The sequence below is a fragment of the Fulmarus glacialis genome, unplaced genomic scaffold (genome assembly GCF_000690835.1).
Source record: "Fulmarus glacialis isolate BGI_N327 unplaced genomic scaffold, ASM69083v1 scaffold25151, whole genome shotgun sequence".
In the NCBI taxonomy this organism is placed as follows: Eukaryota; Metazoa; Chordata; class Aves; order Procellariiformes; family Procellariidae; genus Fulmarus; species Fulmarus glacialis.
In genome coordinates, this window is record NW_009192500.1 from 23,291 (window position 1) to 43,159 (window position 19,869).

A 19,869-nucleotide genomic window follows, 5' to 3' on the forward strand; every position below is an offset into this window, starting at 1 on the left:
ACAGACAGCACCTGCGCAGGTTCCACAAGGATTTAATGTCTTTGGGATGGCTAATACAGTTAGTACTTCTAATCCAGGGCAGCATCTTGGATTTCACCTAGGCAGCAAAGGAGTATCTAACTTGTCTCAACAAACACCCAGATTCAACCCCATTATGGTAACTTTAGCCCCAAATATTCAGCCTGGTCGCAATACCCCTACGTCTTTGCACATACATGGTGTACCTCCTCCTGTACTTAACAGTCCACAGGGAAATTCTATCTATATTAGGCCTTACATCACAGCTCCTAGTGGTACCACTCGACAGACACAGCAGCAGCCAGGCTGGGCATCTCAGTTTAATCCCATGCACCCTCAGCAAGTCTACCAGCCTTCGCAGCCAAGTCCCTGGACTACTCTTCCTACATCCAGTACTACGCCACATACCTCATCACAACACTCAACGCAGCCAAATCAGCAAGGCCACCAGACTTCTCATGTCTATATGCCTATCAGTTCTCCTACTACTCCACAAGCACCTATGATTCATTCATCTGGTAGCTCACAATCCTCTGCTCATAGCCAATACAACATTCAGAATATATCCACAGGACCTCGCAAAAACCAAATTGAAATCAAACTTGAACCACCACAAAGAAACAGTTCTTCTAAGTTGCGTTCAACTGGCCCTCGCACCTCCACTACTCCCTCTTCCCTCAACAGCCAGACATTAAGTAGAAGTCAACCCACTGTTTACATATCGGCCAGTCCTCCAAATACTGATGAAGTGATCACACGCAGTCAGCCCAAGGTCTACATTTCAGCAAATGCCACAACAGGAGATGATCAAGTTGTGCGGAACCAGCCCACGCTTTTCATATCGACAAATCCTGGAGTATCTACCACTTCTAGGAATATGTCTGGTCAAGTAAGCATGGGTCCTGCATTTATTCATCACCATCCACCCAAGAGTCGAGCAGTGGGCAACAGCACCACTGCAACCTCTCCTCGAGTGGTAGTTACGCAGCCTAACACAAAATATACTTTTAAAATTACAGTTTCTCCAAATAAGCCCCCTGCAGTTTCCCCAGGGGTAGTGTCCCCAACCTTTGAACCTACAAACCTTCTAAACCTTCCTGATCACTATGTTGAACCAGAGGGTATCCAGCATCTTACTGACCCTGTTTTAGCACATGTGGATAGGATCAGTGATGCACGGAAATTGAGTATGGGATCTGATGATGCTGCCTACACGCAAGGTAATATTCTTAATATAAATAGTAGAGATTTCAACCAGGTTGTCAATTCCGTATGTAGATTACAGAGCAGGAAACAGTTGATAACCTTTGTGATGTTAATACACTATCTTTAACTTTAGCGTTCACGAGCATTTCCTAAATAAATAAAAAAGCTTTATAAGCAAATCATGGATTTCTTTTTATGGTGAAGACATGTAACTGAATACTTGGAGATAATTCTTCTGTTTGTCTTAAGTAGATATGTTATCTGTTAAGTGAAGTGGAGTCATAGCGTCTTCATTTTTATGTTGTTCTGAAAGAAACATCTAAGCTTGTTCAATTTGTCCTAACGATTTAAAGTTACAAGTCTACTGGCAGATTTTTAAATCAGTTGAGGTACTGTTTCCATTGGATAATGTTCCCATTTTTTTCTTTTTGTGAGTGTTATTTAAGAAGTAAGAAAAACAGACTTCAAAAGCAATTAGTGGGACGAAGTGTTGGCCTCCGTGTTTCCTAATATGTGCCTGACAATAAAATGCTTAAAGTCTTGATACTTACTTCTGTTACATCATAAAATGTGAGAAGGAACACCACACCAAAGAAAGCTATTTAAAGAATCAGTGGCAATGGGAGGGTAAAACTTAAAATATGTGATACAGCAGTCCAACCTGTTAACCTCTTTCTTCTGTTTTCATGTTTCTGCATGCTTTTATTACCAATTCGATGGTTTATTAACCCTCCTGTTGACTTTTTGCGTAAAGATGTTGAATGAGTCTTACGATATTTAAGCAGTATTCAGGACAGGTTGTCAAAATAATTTCTCTTTGACCTCATTGGTCCTCTTTGGACTTAGCAAACAATTCAGCATTAAAAAACTGGCTTGTTCCACGATCACTCTAAATGTTCTTCAGATTAATTTAGCCGTTTTGTTTTGTGTAAGGAAGAACAGTGATCAGGACGCAGGAAGCCTGGTCTGTGTCTGGAGTACTATAGTAATGAAGTAAATAAAAAAAACTGATTATAATTTGTGCACTACTTCTGGATGTAATTATATCTTTGAGAGAATAATCTATCCTAACTCAAGGTTAGGTGTCAAGTTAGGACACCTAACTAAAGGTTAGGTATCAAAACCAAAAAACTAATCATCCTAGACTGTCTTTTACAATCAATGAAGAGTTAAAGAACTTCAGAAGACGATAGATAAGCAAAACAAATTGCGCTCCAGAAGTGGTACTCCCTTTCCTTACTCTGAAGAGAGACTTGGCTGGCTGTTTTAGTCCTAGAAGACTTTAGATACCCAGAAATTGAGGAATCGAAATCTTGTTCTTAGGCTCTAAATACTCTTCTAGATCATGAACTTGCTTCCCAAGCATTCTGCATTTTAGGTACTTTTTGGGGAAGGGTGTCCCTTTCTCCTGTTCTGCCTTTCTGATGGGACTGACTTCTACCAGGTCTAGCTCTTCATCTCTTGTACCCCTGGTAGTGATGGCTACTGTAACCTGACTTCCTGCACAATCTCTACAGGCTGCGGGTATCAGTATCCAGTTTATCAAGCTGAGGCACGCTTGCGATGCCCATTTCTGCTGTGCAGCCTGGAGTTCAAAAGCGTTGACTGGCTCATACCTGCTGTGGAGCCCAGTTGTTCCTGAAGCCAAGACATAGACGCAGTTTTTAGGTGAAGTTTAGATGCATGATGGTGCAGCTTTAGGTTAAGGTACCTAAGGTACGGGAAACACCATCCTTCTGTGTCCTTCACTAGTTCATATAAAGTACACTCATGCTTCTGAAGTTCTTTACATTCAGAAGTGTTTGGGATTTCTGGCATGTGTTGCTCCATTTCTGCTGCACCAAGTGCAGTATGTTTTAAATTTTTGTTATTATTTAATCTTTGGAAAGTTGAGAAGTGTGTGATAGACTTACTGTATGATCTTGGTATCTGGAAGTCCTAATTATTGCTTTTAAACTTGAATCTTTTACTTAGAGGTGGGATTTTTTTCTGTTACACACTACATGGGTTTCCGTTGTGAGGCCATGTTCTAAACTGCTTATAATTTAGCCAGACAGATACAAAAAACCTTTCAATGCTAGGTGCTTGTCTCATTTTAATTTTAGCCAGAACAGATGAGTAGTTTCTCTGGCCATGATTAGAGAAAAATGTATTTTCATCAGCTTTTCCATTTCTGCCCAGAATGCTCCTTATCTTGGCAGGGAGAACTGAAACTGACTTGGAGTAGAAGGAAGGTGGAAGGTGGAGTTGCTTTGGTGTCAAAGGAGATTTCCTTTATTTTGTTCCAGTGAAATACATTCATATGCATGGTCCAACCCAGGAGAATAGAAGGTGTGTTGGGCCTGTCTGCAAGTGCTGCTGCCTGCCACCTGAGAAGCTTTGCTTCAATTACGGTGTGTGTAGGCACTCCAGTCCCTTTCCATGGTTAGATTTCTGTTTTTTCCTCCCAAATAAGTTGCAGTGGGTAGTAGAAGGCTGCCACAGATCTCTGTCTTGTTTGCTGCCAGAACTGGAGGTTGTATGATGTGAAAAGGAGTAGGGTACTGCTCAGATAAAATCGATGTAGTTACCCTGGAATGCTACATTCTATCTGTGCCACTGACTTTGTGATGCTAAGAAACTCACTGTCATCAGACTTTTCAGAAGTGGTTGCTAATTGACGTTTCTCGTTTTCTGGGATTTCAGTTTGAGATACTGCGGACTTGCTTGTGGAAATGTTGAGAGCACTCATCCACTACTGAAGTCAGTAAGAATTAATAATGCTGTGAGAAGAGTAATGCTAGGTGGATGCCCAAAATGACAGCCAAAAGAGGATGCATTTTTAGGCTTATCTATTTAGTATCAGTTCTGTGTGTGTACAGGAGTATCAGTTCCCATTATTTAGCAGAGATTTCAATTTATAATATAGTTTTATTAATATGAAGAAATTAACTGAGATTTCAATATATAATTTACTTTAGTATAAAGTGTCTTATGGATGAAAAACAGTGAAATCCTATTAGAAACTGAAAATTCTGTACTCAGAAATGTTTTTGTGATGTACACTCACTACGCATGCAGTCATATGTTGAATAGTGAGGCTAAACAATTATTTAATAGTTGCTCATTCTGTGTATAGCTTTCCATCTGTATAATGGGCAGGCATCCTATCAAAAAAATACATAACTGTGTAATAAAATCTTTAGGTTGATGTTTTCATACTAGGGAGCCCAAGTCCCTTAGTTCAATACTGCTTGGCTTTTGACTGTCTGACTTTTTCTTATTATTTTCTTTAACTTGAGGAGGGGATGGTATGCATAGTTAATCATTGGTACCAACTATACGTACGTATGTGGATGTAAGTTTACTTAGCAGTTCTTGCCACTGTGTTTTTAATGTAAATATGTTAATTGATAAACTCGTTTAGTAACTTTTGTACAGTTCTTGCTTTGGTTTCTTGGAGCTTTTTAAAATTTTCAAGAAGAAAAAAAGCTGCAGGAAACAAACAACTTAAAATCCTAACCAGTCCTTGTAGATGTTTAAAAAAAAAAGGTCTTGAATGAGATACAGCTGTGTCTCATGCTCCAAGGGGCCTTAAGTCAATTACATCATGTGATTTAAGAAAAAAATATGGCCTTATATTTGGCTCTGTATATCAGGCCCCACTCTTCAGTGATGCTCTTTTTAAAAAATTAAATGAAAAGAGTACTGGAAAGGGAGAATAAAAAAAAAAAAAAAAATCAATGTGAACTGTTGAAATTGCGTATTAAATGCCTATTAAACGACTGAATTTTGTGCAGCTTCAAATACAGATTTTGAAAATGTGCACAAAAATTTTGTGAGAATTTCACAAACCTACTGCCACAGAGTAATTGCATTGCCAGAATTCCTCTTTCCTCTGTATTTGGCAAACTAAGAAATTTCAGAAATTCATGGGTCTGTAGAATAGGGTGAAATCATTGTGTTCCTAGATCAGCTTTTTTCTGAGAAATGCTTATAATAACGAAAGACACTCTAAAGCAGTAATTGTTTAAAATTCAGATTCACAGAAGCTTTGAGAAAACAATTATGCATACATTTTCAAACCTACAAGTATATTCAGTATCCATTTGAGTAGGTCTCCAGGAAAGTAAAACTGAACTTTTGTCCTCCAGACTTTCATGTTCCTTGTAATTATAATGATTTACAGTCTTTTTGTGGCTTGTACTCCAGGTTAGTCTATATAGAGTAAACTTGGGTGTGCCTATGCTGCCTGCATAGGTGGAATCCCTTTCCTGCAAGAAGCACAGGATTATCAAAAAGGCCATTAAATGTCTCCTTGTGGACAGCGTAAACTAGATCTTGTAGCTGAATTGCATTAAATTCAGAGATGCACTGCAGTTTTTTCTTAACGTTTTCAGTTGCTCTGATCAACACTAGAGGGAGCTGAATACTTAAATTGCAGTTTTCCATTAATAAATACCAGGGGATATGGGGAGATTTTATCTTCCCCACCCCATTTTTTCCTACAGCTGCCAAATTGGTATTTAAGCAAAATTACCAAATTCTATGTGAAAGCCACCACTTAAACCAATGTCTTGACAGTCCCTTATCCAAGTTATTTTTAATAGTAGAAGTTTAGCGTAGCAATATCAAGTGACTCTTCTTTAATCATAATGGTAATTTTGTAATGAGTGTGTTTACAATTTCAAATCCCAACAGATTTTAAAATGGTAAAGTAGTCACAGAGCTGCTAGGAGAATAAATTGGATCATGTCTGGAAAGTGATGTGAAAATGAAAAGCATGTAATAGTGCTGTGGGCATCCTTCAGTGCCTTCCGCACCCTGTGCGGTTCCATAATGACACCTTAATTTCTAAACCACAGAAGTGGTAGAACATTGAAATGAGAAGTTGTGGGGTTTTTTCCCTTTACAAGAGTAGCTTTTAAAAAAAAAAAAAAGGGGGGGTGGGGAGGGCAGGTCTTACTCATGAGTCCACGCCATGCCATGCATCCTGGAGATACTCTGGTAGCACTCTTCCTCGCTTACCATGTCCAGTGTACTGGCTGCTCACCAGCAGCCCGCATCTGTAGTTTCACAGGCCTGAAGAGTTCTGAGTCTGGTCGGTAGAAAATAGCTGTGTTGCTGCAGGTCAAGTACCAATAACCTGGGCTTCGAGGAGTTGCCTCAGCAGTAATACCAAGGCAATGAAAATAGAAGAGACCATCTAAAAGTGGAAATAAAGTGTAGAACGAAAAAGGGCTTGTACTCTCCCTGCAAGAGTAGGGCAAAGTAGTCTTTGATTTCCTTTCTTTATAGTTGCAGCTACACTTGTAACTCCTGGAGTTCGTAAATGGGAAAAAGTTCCTTCAGCTGTTTCTAAAAGGCTTTTCAAGCAGGGAGGCTGTCTTTTGAGACTACTTACCTGACGATTCCAAGTCTTCAACAAAAAACTTGGGATTTCAGTTACTACATTTTTATATTACATATGAGCACAGCTGCAACTTTAACTATAGTGTGACTAGTGGCTACCCCAAATAAAGGTGCCTATTTATGCAAACATCTCTAAATCGAACAAAACCAAGCAGAAGCTCAAGCAGCTTTGTCATTTCAGTATCTTTTGAACACATGTGATTCAAAAGCCTAGGCTGAATCTCAGTAAGGTCTTGCAGTTCTGTAACTGTACAAAAATAGTTTGACATGGTTCCTCCTTTTGAAGAACCTCTGAAAGACAAAATATGATGTGTGAGTGAATGAACAGGCAGAAATTGCAGCAGAGGGCAGTTCTGCTTGCCGATGATGTGGAAAGTTGCATCTTTTTATGTGCTATTTTCTCCTCTGCTACTACTCAGAAAACCTAACCAACCAAATTCAAGTGCTTCTGATTTTTTGGTATCTGAAGAAATCGCAGTAAATTAAACATCATGTTTCAGCCAGAGTTTTGCTTAAACACTTTGTGAGGCAAATTTAATCTTTTTAAAATGCCTTGTTATTGCTACTTTTTTATAATTTCCACAGTGCTATAACGGTATCCATAGTCTGTGAAACTGATCCCAGTTTATATGAATCAGTAATTTAATGGATGAATGAAAGGCTGTGCAGAAGTTGAAATGATTGTTGGGTTTATTTAATTAAATACTTCTTCATTTTTATAGAAGGTGATTATTGCTTTGAGCAGTGTTATCTGCTCATGTGGTGATATTTAATAGTATACCTACCTTTAATGAAATAAACTCCTTAAATTGTATGAATTTGATTGAGTCTTCTGCTACTTATGTTCTTTATAGCTTTAAAAAGGTGTGGTTTACATGCTAGCTTCATCGTTTCTATGTTAGGTCTCTTCATGCCGTTTTCTTTACAAATAGTAAGCAGTGTTAGAAGCTGAGCTAATGGTTCTGCACCATAGTTCAGGGATAAAATAGCATACAATCCAGCCTCTGTGATAAATATAACTGATGTTTACCAGTGGTATTCCTTGTAGTACTTTCTGTTTTAGTTTCATTTGGTGTCTCCTGCTGTGACAAAAACACTGGATTATGATCCAATCCAAATAGCAATAAAAATCAAAATCTTGATGCTTGTCTAGCATATATAGTGCTCTGTATTGCAGCAGTCTCTCTGAAATCCTCTTCATACTACCTGTTTTACAGTGGTTGGGCTGAATACAATGCAAGGAAACATTTGTTGTTGGTTTCTGGTAGTCATTCATGTAGATTGGTTGGGTTCTTGAGGAAGATATTTACAGATTACACCTAAATTTTGCATGGTCATCTGTTACATTGTATGACTTTCTCATTGTATTTGCTTGTTGTCTGTAATTGATTTGTGCTGTTTTCAAAAATACAACGCTTTCTGTCTTATGGCAGAGATTTTCTTGTGAGGAGAATGGAAAAGCAATCTGTAGCAATGTTTTTGTCTGTATTTTCCCAAAAGAATACTAACTTTCATCTTTATCTGATGTTGCCCTGTGGAGGATGATAAAGTAGATAAAATGGGACTTTATGTATTGCAGCTTTACTGGTACACCAGAAGGCCAGGATGGAGCGACTTCAACGAGAACTTGAGATTCAAAAGAAAAAGTTGGATAAACTAAAATCAGAGGTCAATGAAATGGAGAATAATCTAACACGAAGGCGCCTGAAAAGATCGAATTCTGTTTCCCAAATTCCATCAGTAAGTTGAAACGTCTGTAGGCTATAAACCTAAACCACAAGTGTGGTCTGTCACAATAAATTAAAGGAACAGTTGCTTATATATTGGCAATACACTAATGACAGGCAGTATAACTAGAATTAAACTGGTAAACAGTATAGTTTAGAGTAAAGACTAAATATGCGTTATTTAACCACAACCTTTCAGTTCACTAATTGCTATGTGAAGTGTGGCTTTTAAAGGCAGTCACAAAAGGTTTGACCTGGTGGTCCTTCCAGATGTTCTTAAAGGCATGATCACCTAACATTTCACACTACAACTTAATACTCATACTGCTTTCCACACAAAGTATTTTTTGGTCTTCATGCATATACCAATCTCAAAGAAACTGATTAATGCACCAGTTTTCAGTGCCAGAAGATCAGCCATTGATCTGGTGGAGCATTGACTGTGTCCTGACCACAATCTGGAGTTGTTCAGTCAGCTCTGAAGTCTGATGAGAGAGAAGAATTCAGTGGGTCTGAAAGCTTTTTATGAGATTATGCTTGGATTAAAAGAAAGGTCATTATACAGGAAGATTCTTTTATCTTCACGTCTGAAAAAACTAAATGCTGTTTACCTGTGCGTGAATGATAACTGATAATAAAATGGAAAAATTTAGTCTAACAGGCAGATTTATTTTTTCAGCTGGAAGAAATGCAACAGTTAAGAAGTTGTAACAGACAGCTGCAGATAGACATAGATTGCCTAACCAAAGAGATTGATCTTTTTCAAGCAAGAGGTACAGTATGTCTTAGTACATCAGCAACTGTAAATGTTGATTTTTTTTTTTTTTCCTTTGTTCTTTCACTGTCTGCATATATCAAAAGTGTCTGTGTTATAAATGATGGGTATACGCACTATTTGCAAAAATCATCACATTAGCTTGAGTGAAACCATGGAAGTAATACTGTCTTCTGAACCTGTTGTTTTTGTTGGCTTTATGATTTTCCTAATCCCATGGTCATTCCTACCTCATACTTGGCTCAGAAGGGAGAAACTTGTGATGCCATTTATTTAATAAATGCCACAGAGGGAAACCTGGTTGGTTGAGTATCAAAGAAGAGGGAGAAGTAGTTTTCTAAATGATGCAGCCATACATATGTGTCCACCTCTCTCTTGTCTTCCACTTCTTCTGTCTTGTATCCAGCCTCTCAAGTTAGCAAATACGAAGTACAGTTGTAACTTCCAGTATGCTCTCCTCCTTCCACTTTCCTTTTCTGCAGGGACACAGCCTTTGATCATGAGGGTGAAATTATGAGGCAGCTGAGCCAATTAAAGAGCTGCCAAAAAGAGGTCCCTCTCTCTTCCTGCTTCCCTCTCTTGTCGCTTACTGTGCTCTGGCTCTGTATTAGCTTTTTAGACCCTTTGGAGCTGATTCTGCTTACTAGCCAAGAAAAAAATGTTGCATTGCTGGAAAAGCTTGCTACAGCTGATGTGAGGGAGATGCATGGGAAAGGATAACTGAGATAGTGAGAGGGAAGGGACTAATGCTTTTTACTTTCAGCAGTAGCAAGCTGTTAGATCAGTTCAGCCATGAGCCATGCAAGTTCTTCAGACAATGTACCTGCAGATAAGGAGAAAGTAGATAGGTATACTGAATGTAATGCTGCACTAAAAACTTAACCTTAAGTAGAATATTCAAATTGCATGTGACTTTATATCTGTTTGTTACAGTAAATTGCAGTTAGGAGTTCCTTTAAGTATTAAATCTAAGCATATATAATATACTGCATAGTAGATAGCACATCTCTTTCAGTATAGTTACAATTTAGAAAAAGTCTCAGGTAAAATTTACTAATAAAATGCTGTTAAATATTTAAAAGTGGCAGAAAAAAATATATTTAAGGAGTTTGGTCTGCTGGATTCTGACTTTACTTTATATTGCATATTTTGGGCAATAAGTTTCAAGTGTGTTGTTGACATCACTAATATTTCACTTGGGTCTGTATTGGCACCTTGATATAAAAGGTGATAAGTGAGTAATAGTACTGTTTAGAATTACTGCCAAAAAAACCTGATATGTTTTCCTACCCAAGCTTATTTTTAAAACTGCTTCACTTTCTTTTTTTTTTTTTTTTAGGACCACATTTTAATCCCAGCGCTATTCATAATTTTTACGATAATATTGGATTTCTTGGTCCGGTGCCACCAAAACCCAAAGGTACTGTACTGGTAAAATCTGGATTTAATACTAGTATCTGGTTTGCATCTAATATCAAGTTCTATTCTGAATCTAGTTTAAATGTTGATTATGAAATAGATTACTTCAAAAGCATACAAACCTTGCATTTTATTTGTATTGGCAGTAAATATGCTTCTGTTTGCTCTTGTTTCCTCTCTATTCATACATTCAAGAAAGAGAAGTATATTAAATGGGGTACGTTTAAAGATGGATAATATGCTGGGAGGTAGTTTCAGTAAACAGAAGCATCCATCTTTTTTTAAAAATGAGCATGAGATAATTGCTTAGGGATGAGTGAAGCTCGCTTAGATGACTTCATCATTGTCCTTGGTGAAGAGTGGATTTATTTACATGTTACCATAACTCAGTTTGGTTACCCTGACTGGACTTCCTGGCTACTGTAGAATTTGAATTAACAATTTACATAAAAGCCTCTTCTGACTATTGTTAAATATAGTTTTAGATAGTTGAAGAGGAAAGGAATGCTGCCCAATAGGGCAGTCGATATTACTGAACTTACTAGTCAGTCTTGAACATTCTGCTTGTCATTAAGTTTTGCACATTACTTATTTTTTTGCCCTAATGGGACATCAGACAAAACAGAATAATTGCCTGTTGTGTGTTACATAAAGCAGAGAGTGAAATTAACTTGCTTGCAACAGCATCATACTATGACCTATAGGCAGACCACCAAATGAAATAGATAATCCACAAATGTTTCTGTGCAGTCTTTCTGTCCAGGAAGTTCTCCACGTAATATATATGTGTGTGTGATTCTTCCTTGTAGTGTGCAGTAACTTGTTACAGAATCTCATCTTACAGATTTCTGACCATTCTGTATTTCAAAATGGTCTAGATAAATTGGATTTTTTTTGTCCTCCAAACTGTTTGTAACTCCTCCAGACTGATACTGTTCTTCATGCTTTATAAGGTTTTTTTATCCTTCATTATCCAAGCTGTTAGTGAAAATACTGAGTAAAGTTAAATACATACACAGTCCTATTAGATGCATTTTACAACTGAACCGTGAAGAATTTATCAGAAGCTCTGTCAATTACATAGTTTCCTTTACAGTAAATAAAAACTAACTTATCAAAGAAGAAAATTAAAATTAATTTTCTGTGACTAGTTGTTAACACTTGCATTGACTCATCTTCTAGGAACTCACAAATGTAAGTGTTTAATAATTTGGTACAACATACCTTGAAAATGCAAAGTTAACCCTGACTGGTTTATAAACCTCTGAAGTCCTTCTTATCCTTTCCCTTTATTTCTTTCTTTCTTTCTTTTTTAAAAAGTATCACTGCTGTATTTTAGTCCTTCATTAACTTTAATTTTCAGTTAATTTTATTTTAAGTTTCAATTTAACTATGATGTAGGCTGTGACTTAAACCAGAATTACCACTGTTCACAAAAGAATGAAAAATAATTCTTTTTGCAGTTGTGATCAGTAGCATTGTACTTCCTGAAGCTTTCGCTGTCATTTTGCAGCAGTAGCAATTGGCTAGTTACTAATGAGATGTTCTCCAGTTGAAATAATTGGCTAAAAGACTTTGCTGCAGTTGCCTAAACTGGGAACCCTTAACTTGAGAAGTCACTCTTCTCTCTTCTCATCTTTTTCATCTCTTTTTTCTTTTCATCTTGTCTCTTTTCAAATAGTTGAAGGTTGTTGTCTAACACATCATGCAAAAAGATGCACTTGTATGCTTGGGATGATTACTCTATAGTATTAGAGAGCTAGGCATTGATTTTTCTTTAGTGTATCTGACTGCTTATCTGGTTTGAGAAAGAACTGCTGATACCCATTCTGGGGTGAAAATGTTAAATATGTCAAAAGGTTACAGAGCACTTACTTCTTGTCATAATGAATTTTAGACTGCTCCATAGACCTCAGACTTCTAAATCTTGTGCATGTTTCCTGTGCCAATTAATTTCTAAATTTTATCTCCTTTTCATGCAATAGCTTTGAACTGAGACCAAAAGGGAAGAAAGCAGGATGAAGGGATGGGAAACTTGCTTTTTATAGTTTCACCTCTTGTCATTGGCTGACTTACAAGTCATGGCTGACTTACAATCAAGCTGTAGTCAAGGGGGTGGTAAAAAGCTGCCTCTGTCACTTGTAATAACTGTGCTGTTCTCAGAGGAACAAGATAGTTCTCAGTTACTGAAAAAAAAAATCTCAAAATTCTTTCCATGCTGTTCTTGGTTAGTAACTGCTTATCTTATCTCTTTCGTGTCACAGATCAGAGGTCCATTGTGAAAACACCAAAGACTGTTCCAGACACAGATGAAGATGAGGGAGCTCAGTGGAGTTGTACTGCCTGTACTTTTTTAAATCATCCGGCCTTAAATCGCTGTGAACAGTGTGAAATGCCCAGGCATTTCTGAGCCAACAGGCCCATTACCTTTTGTAAAACCATAGCAAACATACAAGGAACCTATCCATTCATTGGGGGGCAAAAAAAGCATTTATGCGTAGGATTTTGTAAAATTGAAGGTGTGATGAGATGGTATTTTGCTAATGTTAAATGTCAGCCCACAGAGCTAGTAATACCTCAGTGTTGTGTCACAGGCAGTTGAAATTGATCGGCTGAAAGGTAATCTGCTGAAAGACTCAGTTGCCAGCTGCCTAAACCACGTACAGTATTACCAGTATCCCAGTTACACACACCATGCTCAGTGCTTGGGTGTTGCCCATCCTCTTCTCTGCCCCGATGTCACTACTGAATTTTGACAGGGGAAAGGAATAGAGTGCTAGCGTTTTTGTTTTCAGAGCTTTCAGTGAAACACTACATGCACAGAGGAGATCTAAAAGGAACAAGGTTTAATTATTTAAACTGTTTGCTGCCACATAGTGCCTTCGATAAAGGGAAGAACTTCACAAATCAGTGGTACTCTTTGCCTTGTCTTCCCTGAAAACATCTCTGTGAAGCCAGAAATCAGTACAATCTAAAGATGAAAAGGAAAAACTGCATGCGTTGTCTGTACAATACACACAGTGAAATACCCCAAAGCTTTTCCTACTGTACATAGCTCTAGAGCCTGCTTTAAGTGATTTCTTTTCTTCACCTTTATTATTTTCTTGTACTTCTGTATGTATAGTGTAATAGTCTTTTTGTTAACTTTCTTTTTTTCCCTTTAAGTGATTAAGCACGATCATGTCCCTTTTTTTAAGCTTTTATCTGAGAGAAGCAATGCCTTAAAATAAGAGCATTAATAAGAAACTATGCACAAAATAGCTTTCCTCTGCTCATTCTGTACATTGCTCTTGTAAATGCTGATGATCTGTGAAGACCTGCAGATGCAGCGTGGTAAAAATGCAGGAAAAGTTGGAAGAGTTATGCATATAGTTCACTCTGTACACTGAGTTTTACGGTGGGTGACACAAGGTAGCATTTTGTCTGGTGTGAGGAAACATTATACTAAGAAACTTTCAACCCACCAACAGATCAGCATCCAATTTAAGCTTGCTTCATCTGCTGGGTATCTTGCAGACTCCTGAAGAGAGATTCATTGGGGAAGTACATACAGTGCCAAAATCAACAGCAGCAGCATCGTACAGCTTTGTTCAAGGACTTTAAATGCTTTCCTGTTTTGGCAGCCAGTTTTGAAACCTGACTTTGGTGAAGTCTCATATTTATAGAAAACAAGGATAGCAATATTTAGGACAACTGAAATAAAGGCTGGAAAAGAGAAATCAAACAGACTTGAACACTGAAGCAACCTCAAGCATCTCTTTATTTTGATGATCTATTTTTTTAAGGAAAATATTCACATGATCGGGGATGTATGTAACCGAGATCAAGAAAATGGAATTCCAGTACAGTATGCATGAAAGACGGCACGCAAAGAATTATGTAGCAGCACTTAGCGTGAGGCTGGAGGGAGTGCTAACAATGTAGCAAGAGACAAAGTAGACTGTCACCCACTGTAAACATTTGCCAGTGGACACTTTTATTAGGAGTTTTACAAGTGATCTATGTGAATGCACAGAGGCCTTTGTTTTGAAGGCTTTGCATTTTTTTTTTAATGTGGGAAGAAAATGCCAATCCCAGGTAATTAGGCAGTAGACCCAAAGCACTTGCATTCAATGCATTTTGTTTATAAAATGAGGCCTTGTTTTTCAGCTTCATCTGCAGTTCTATGTGAAGATTGACAAATCAGTTTTTACCTGTTTATTAATAAAACCTAATTTGGATATCTTGAGTTGATGGTTTTGTGATTTAGCTGGGTAAACTGCCTTTGTAACAGATAAGTTATTTATAAAAATTAAAAAAAAATTATATTCTAATGTTTGGTTTTGTGATTTGTTTGCTTTTTCCATGCTGTGGAGCAACAGAATACTCAACGGAACAATAAGCATTAACAGTATTAAAAGTAGGCTGTTTTCTTATGACCAGAGATTTTATTTAAGCCTTTGTTTTGTTGAATCCTGTGTATTTCCTCCCATGCATTATTCTGTTTAATTCTAATTCAGTGTTTAATTCTAATTCAGTAAGGAATGTCATCCATAAAGTTGCACTGACAAGATTGTGTCCTGACCAAAGAACCATTCACTTATTCATAAAGTAATAAGCTAGACACAGGCCTTTTTTACTTCATGCTTTAAGGGTTTGTGATTTTTAAAGTATTTTTCTAATTCAAAATGGGCAACCACTTTGTCCAAGGTAATAGATTATATACTTGTGTACTGTTAATACAAGCACAGTTTTAAGGATTAATATGGTTAAACTGTATTTTGGTGCTATGTATATGATAGTGCTATGAGATGTGGAGTGTTCCTGGACACGTCTTTCCCACTTGGACCCTGTCTAGACAGACATTTGGTATGTGGAGTTGGGCTTCCCTGAGACACAGTGATGCCGTGGAAAAGCCCTTCAGGAGACATCTATAAACAGGTGAACTACAGATCCAGCAAAAGCATTCCTTAACACTTGATTGATCAACTGGAGTGCCTTAATCTGCTGTATGAAAAACAGTGTTTGGACTGAGGAGGGCAGCTGTATTTAAAAAGCAAACAACAAACTCCAATCAGCTGTGGGGTGGAAAAAGCATGGTTGGAGAAACAGGTGAAATGGAATTCTGCTCATCCTGTCAAATGTGTAATTGATCTTTTCCCTGCATTTATATGAGTGTTTATTTTTTGAAGGGAAAAAAAAATTTAGTGTTTACATCCTAGCTCCAGCTAGCTACGGAGAGCCATTGGCATATCAGTATGAGGCAGTATTTTCAATAACTGATCCTGGAATAGTGGGACAAGAGAAATGGCATCTCCAGTGTCATCTGTTCCACAGACTTTAACCTTCATCTTCAGGGGTTTTATGTTATTCCTGTATTTCAGGTCACGTATATCATTAGCTCTTCCTTCAAGTTGATACCAGTATATTGGCATATCACTACTGTATGTTTTTAAAGGGTAGGTTTTTAAGGGTTTAAATTTTTAAATTTTCATTTAAAGGATGAAATAGAACTAGATTTCACTGCTGAATTTTTTTCTTTTTCCTCATAGAAGATAAATATTAAAAAGTGAAACCTCTGCAGTAAGGTTAAACTCTGTATTGTGAACATCAGTAGTTTATCTTGGATGCTGATTTATGACTTTACATTTCTGTACTCTGTCAGGGATCTCTATAATAGTGGCGGGGGAGAGAAAAAAAGGAAAAAAAAAAAAACCACACAACCCTAAATAGATTATTTCACTCTTTAGCAGGGAGGGAGAAGTACGCTTCTTAGCTTTTAGAGATGCTCCTGTTTGTTTTTCATGAATACGTGAAATAGTCATCGCTTGGTCAAGCTTCAGAATTGGGATGACTTCAGAAATGCAGGCAGCAAAACTGAGACAAAGAGCTGGTGATTGGGCTGCTGTCATGTCAGCTCTGGAGCTGGCTTCAGTTCACATTGCTAGCTTTCTAGATAAATGAGAGAAGCATTTGTCTTCTGCAGCCTCCAATCAGCAGAGCTATTCTCTTGCCCAGGAGTATGGTTATGTGTGGCACACCTGAAATCAGATTAATTGTGGGATTTGATATCTTCAGTCTCAAGCTATGATAGATGGGGTTTAAAAATGCACGGTCAGTATTTGTGCCTGTCTATGTGTATTTGTTCTATTTGTGTGAGCTTCATCAGTTTTATGATCTTGAAATGTCTACCTTCAGCGTATGTTGTAGATGCCCAGGGAGAATACATTTTTCATTTTAAGAAAAGTATCCTTAGCAGTACTGCATTTCTTCAATCAAATTCCTCTGCCTTGAATGTTCGTTGAAGCCTGGACACAAATTAAAGGAAGACTTGATTAAAGATGTTGAACAAGCATTTTAAAAAAAAAAAAAAAAAAAAGCCCAATATTGAAATCTATTGAGTATTTACCCTTTTAAATGCTACTTCTTTGGTATTCTAAAATGGGAGTATTGCTATAAAACAGTGGCAGAAGCTTTTCAGTACAGTTAATTAACAGCATATATAGAGCAGCTTGTGAATCCATGGCAACTCTTACTAATATTTAGTTCTGTCCAGGGAAGTGGTGGAGTCACCATTCCTGGAGGTATTTAAAAGACATGTAGATGTGGTGCTTAGGGACATGGTTTAGTGGTGGACTTGGCAGTGCTAGGTTAACGGTTGGACTTGATGATCTTAAAGGTCTTTTCCAACGTAAACGATTCTATGATAGCAAGGAAATGCTTTCACGTATTTTATTTTTTTTATTTATCTCTTATTTGTTAAAAAAATCCTTATAATTTCAACAGAAAATACAAATTAGCTTTAAACTTTTGGTCCCTTTCATTGGTACAGAGTAGAATGATTACAGTGCATTCCTTTTTCAAGCCTGACTGCTCGAATAGCTCTTTTATTGCTAACTTTGAGGAACAGTCTTTGATTTTATGTAGTCCAAAATGCCTTGTGAGGCTCATATTTTGTGTAAACTACTTAAAAATTACTGGAGAGTGAGAGAACAGGAAGAGTTAGTATGAAATGTTTGAGGCTACATGACGAGCTTAAGTGCTATAGGAACACTTGGGAATTATGATGAACACTGAGAATGATACAATCAGACTAAACTTTCACTTTTTTTCTTTTTGACACAATTCTCAATGTTTTTTATTTGTTTTTCTTTGAGGAGTTCTGTATCAGTGACATGCTTGCTTCCACAGCAGAGCTTCACGAATAGTGCCACCTTCAGAGGCAGCACTGGTAGAACTCACAGAAGTGCTTGCTTCAGTCAGACTTCAGACATGTTCATTCCCAGCAGTGTAAGTGGATATAATTATGTTTTCATCGAATATGCAGATTTTTTTAATATTTAACAAAAATGTCACAATCTCTGGTCAGTGCAATGCTGCTGCAGGCATGAGTTTAGCTGACTATTTTTCCCAGTATCCCGTTCTCTTCATTGATTTAAGTTGCAGGTATCTATGTGTAGTTACAGAGGACTTGGAGCCAAAATGATTGATTATCTACATGGATTAAAACTGCCTATTATTTGCAAGTTTATTTAAAGTAATAAAACACTATCATATTGCATGTGAGTGCAGATTTTGAAGGAGAAAAGTAGTATATCAATGTGAGTACTACTCAAATGAGCAATCTGAGATGCTTGTATAAACCTAATTCCACTTTTTTATGGATATGCATTGTGTTATGCCTTTAAATTCTGTGACTGCATGCTATTTTTCCGCACCATTTATAGGAGCACAGTGCCAATATAATTTTGATGATTTGGTAACAAATGAGTGGAGGAAATGTATATTAAGCATTTTTAATGTGGTTTTGTCTTAGTAGATATCAGCAGACCACATCCAGCCTGTGACTAATAAGCTTTGCCTAAATTCAAGTTCCTATTGCAAGTGATTGAGATCCAGGGCTAAGAAGTATGGTGACGGAGACGTAGAGGAAATGGACTAAGGAAAGCTCTATTCTTTGTTTTTCATATGCAGAAGCAAGTGGTGGTGCTTTTCTTGCACCCCACTCTAACATGCAAACTAAAATGTGGCAGACATAAGGCCTCAAAGCTGAAAAGGCTGTAAACGTTAAGAGTCAGGAACTTAGAACATAGCATCCATAGAGTGCCTGGCCATGAAGGCTCGCCATGTGCTTGTCTGTGGTACCTTAGAAGTCTGTTGGTACAAGTAAATGCATTTATCACATCACGTAGCCAGTCATCGGGGCGGGGAGAGATTCCTTGTTTTTGCGGTGGTTGATTGAGTTGGTTGATGTGTTACGTTCCTGGGCACGATGGCCAAATGTGTTTCTATCCCATGACTTCTTTGCAGACTTGTAGAAGACAGTGCTAAGTAAGGTCAGCAGAAGAACAGTAAGGTTAGGGAACAGTAGCAGCAGAGTATTCAATTCACATGCATTTTGAGAGGAAAGGATGGCCGACTTGTCAGGCTCGCTTCAGAGGCAGCGGGAGGTGCAGTCTGTGTAGGAGGTACCCAGAAACAATTCAACACGACTCGTTTCCCGTTACATCGGAGAAACACGGGTGTCACGGCTGTGTATCTGTTCACGTGACGGCCATGTCTCCATCGCCTGCCAGGGTCTCACGCTTGGCACGTTTGGTTACATGCCAAGGAAAGGTTCACGAGGTCCTCCTAAGAAAAGGGACAGTGGGAAGCAAGTCTGCGGAGTGCCACGCCTGGCGGGTACGCAGCTGCTTACCCATGGCGGAGGGGAGGCGCCTGCAGGTAAAGTAGGTTATTCTGTCTCTACGGTTTTGGAGGTCGGATGCTTATTCCTTAAAATAGACACTTTACAGTCTCAAAAGAAAGGCCAATGCATCAGTAATTCTGGATTAGCTTTTTACTACCATACTACGATAATAGACTCTTAAAAGTGGTGTTTTCTAATTAAGGTAGTAAATCTAGAAGTGAGTTCAAAACAGGTTAGTGCATATTGATAGCTCTTCTGATGTGACGCGAAACGCATGTTTCAGATGAGAGGATGAATGTTTGGAGTGAAAACTTGATTATGAAAATTACCAACCCAAAAACGTCAAATAAATTAGTTTTATAGTGGCTTTATATTTATGTTGATCTAAGATTATAAGCAAAGCCATGTTTGTATGTACAGAATGTCTCTTATCAGCTGATATAAAAAAAAATTACTTCATTTACAAACATTACTTTACTCATGGTAGCAACCCTCTACTTCATAGTTAGCTGTAAATTGTAAGTCGGGGAGCCCTTTTTTGGTTCCTTTTTTTTATTTATTATTTTTAATATGTGGCATTTCTTGTGTTCTATCCTGGGTAGAACATAATTGGATGGATAGACTTATTTTTTACGAAATCTTTTCTCGGTTTTGCTTTTATTGTT

At 37.7% G+C, this 19,869-nt stretch overlaps 1 protein-coding gene across 1 annotated transcript in view; it reads left to right on the plus strand.

Annotated features, from left to right (window-relative positions):
- The window catches only part of TAB2 (TGF-beta activated kinase 1/MAP3K7 binding protein 2), a 20,887-nt gene extending 6,038 nt beyond the window's left edge, over window positions 1-14,849 (plus strand). The window contains 5 exon segments of the mRNA XM_009587110.1: window positions 1-1,238; window positions 8,195-8,355; window positions 9,022-9,115; window positions 10,457-10,537; window positions 12,801-14,849. The exon segment at window positions 1-1,238 is cut by the window's left edge and continues 32 nt beyond it. Of these exon segments, the coding sequence (XP_009585405.1) occupies window positions 1-1,238; window positions 8,195-8,355; window positions 9,022-9,115; window positions 10,457-10,537; window positions 12,801-12,946 (1,720 nt within the window). The 3' untranslated portion in view covers window positions 12,947-14,849.
- Window positions 14,850-19,869: the final 5,020 nt, after the last annotated feature.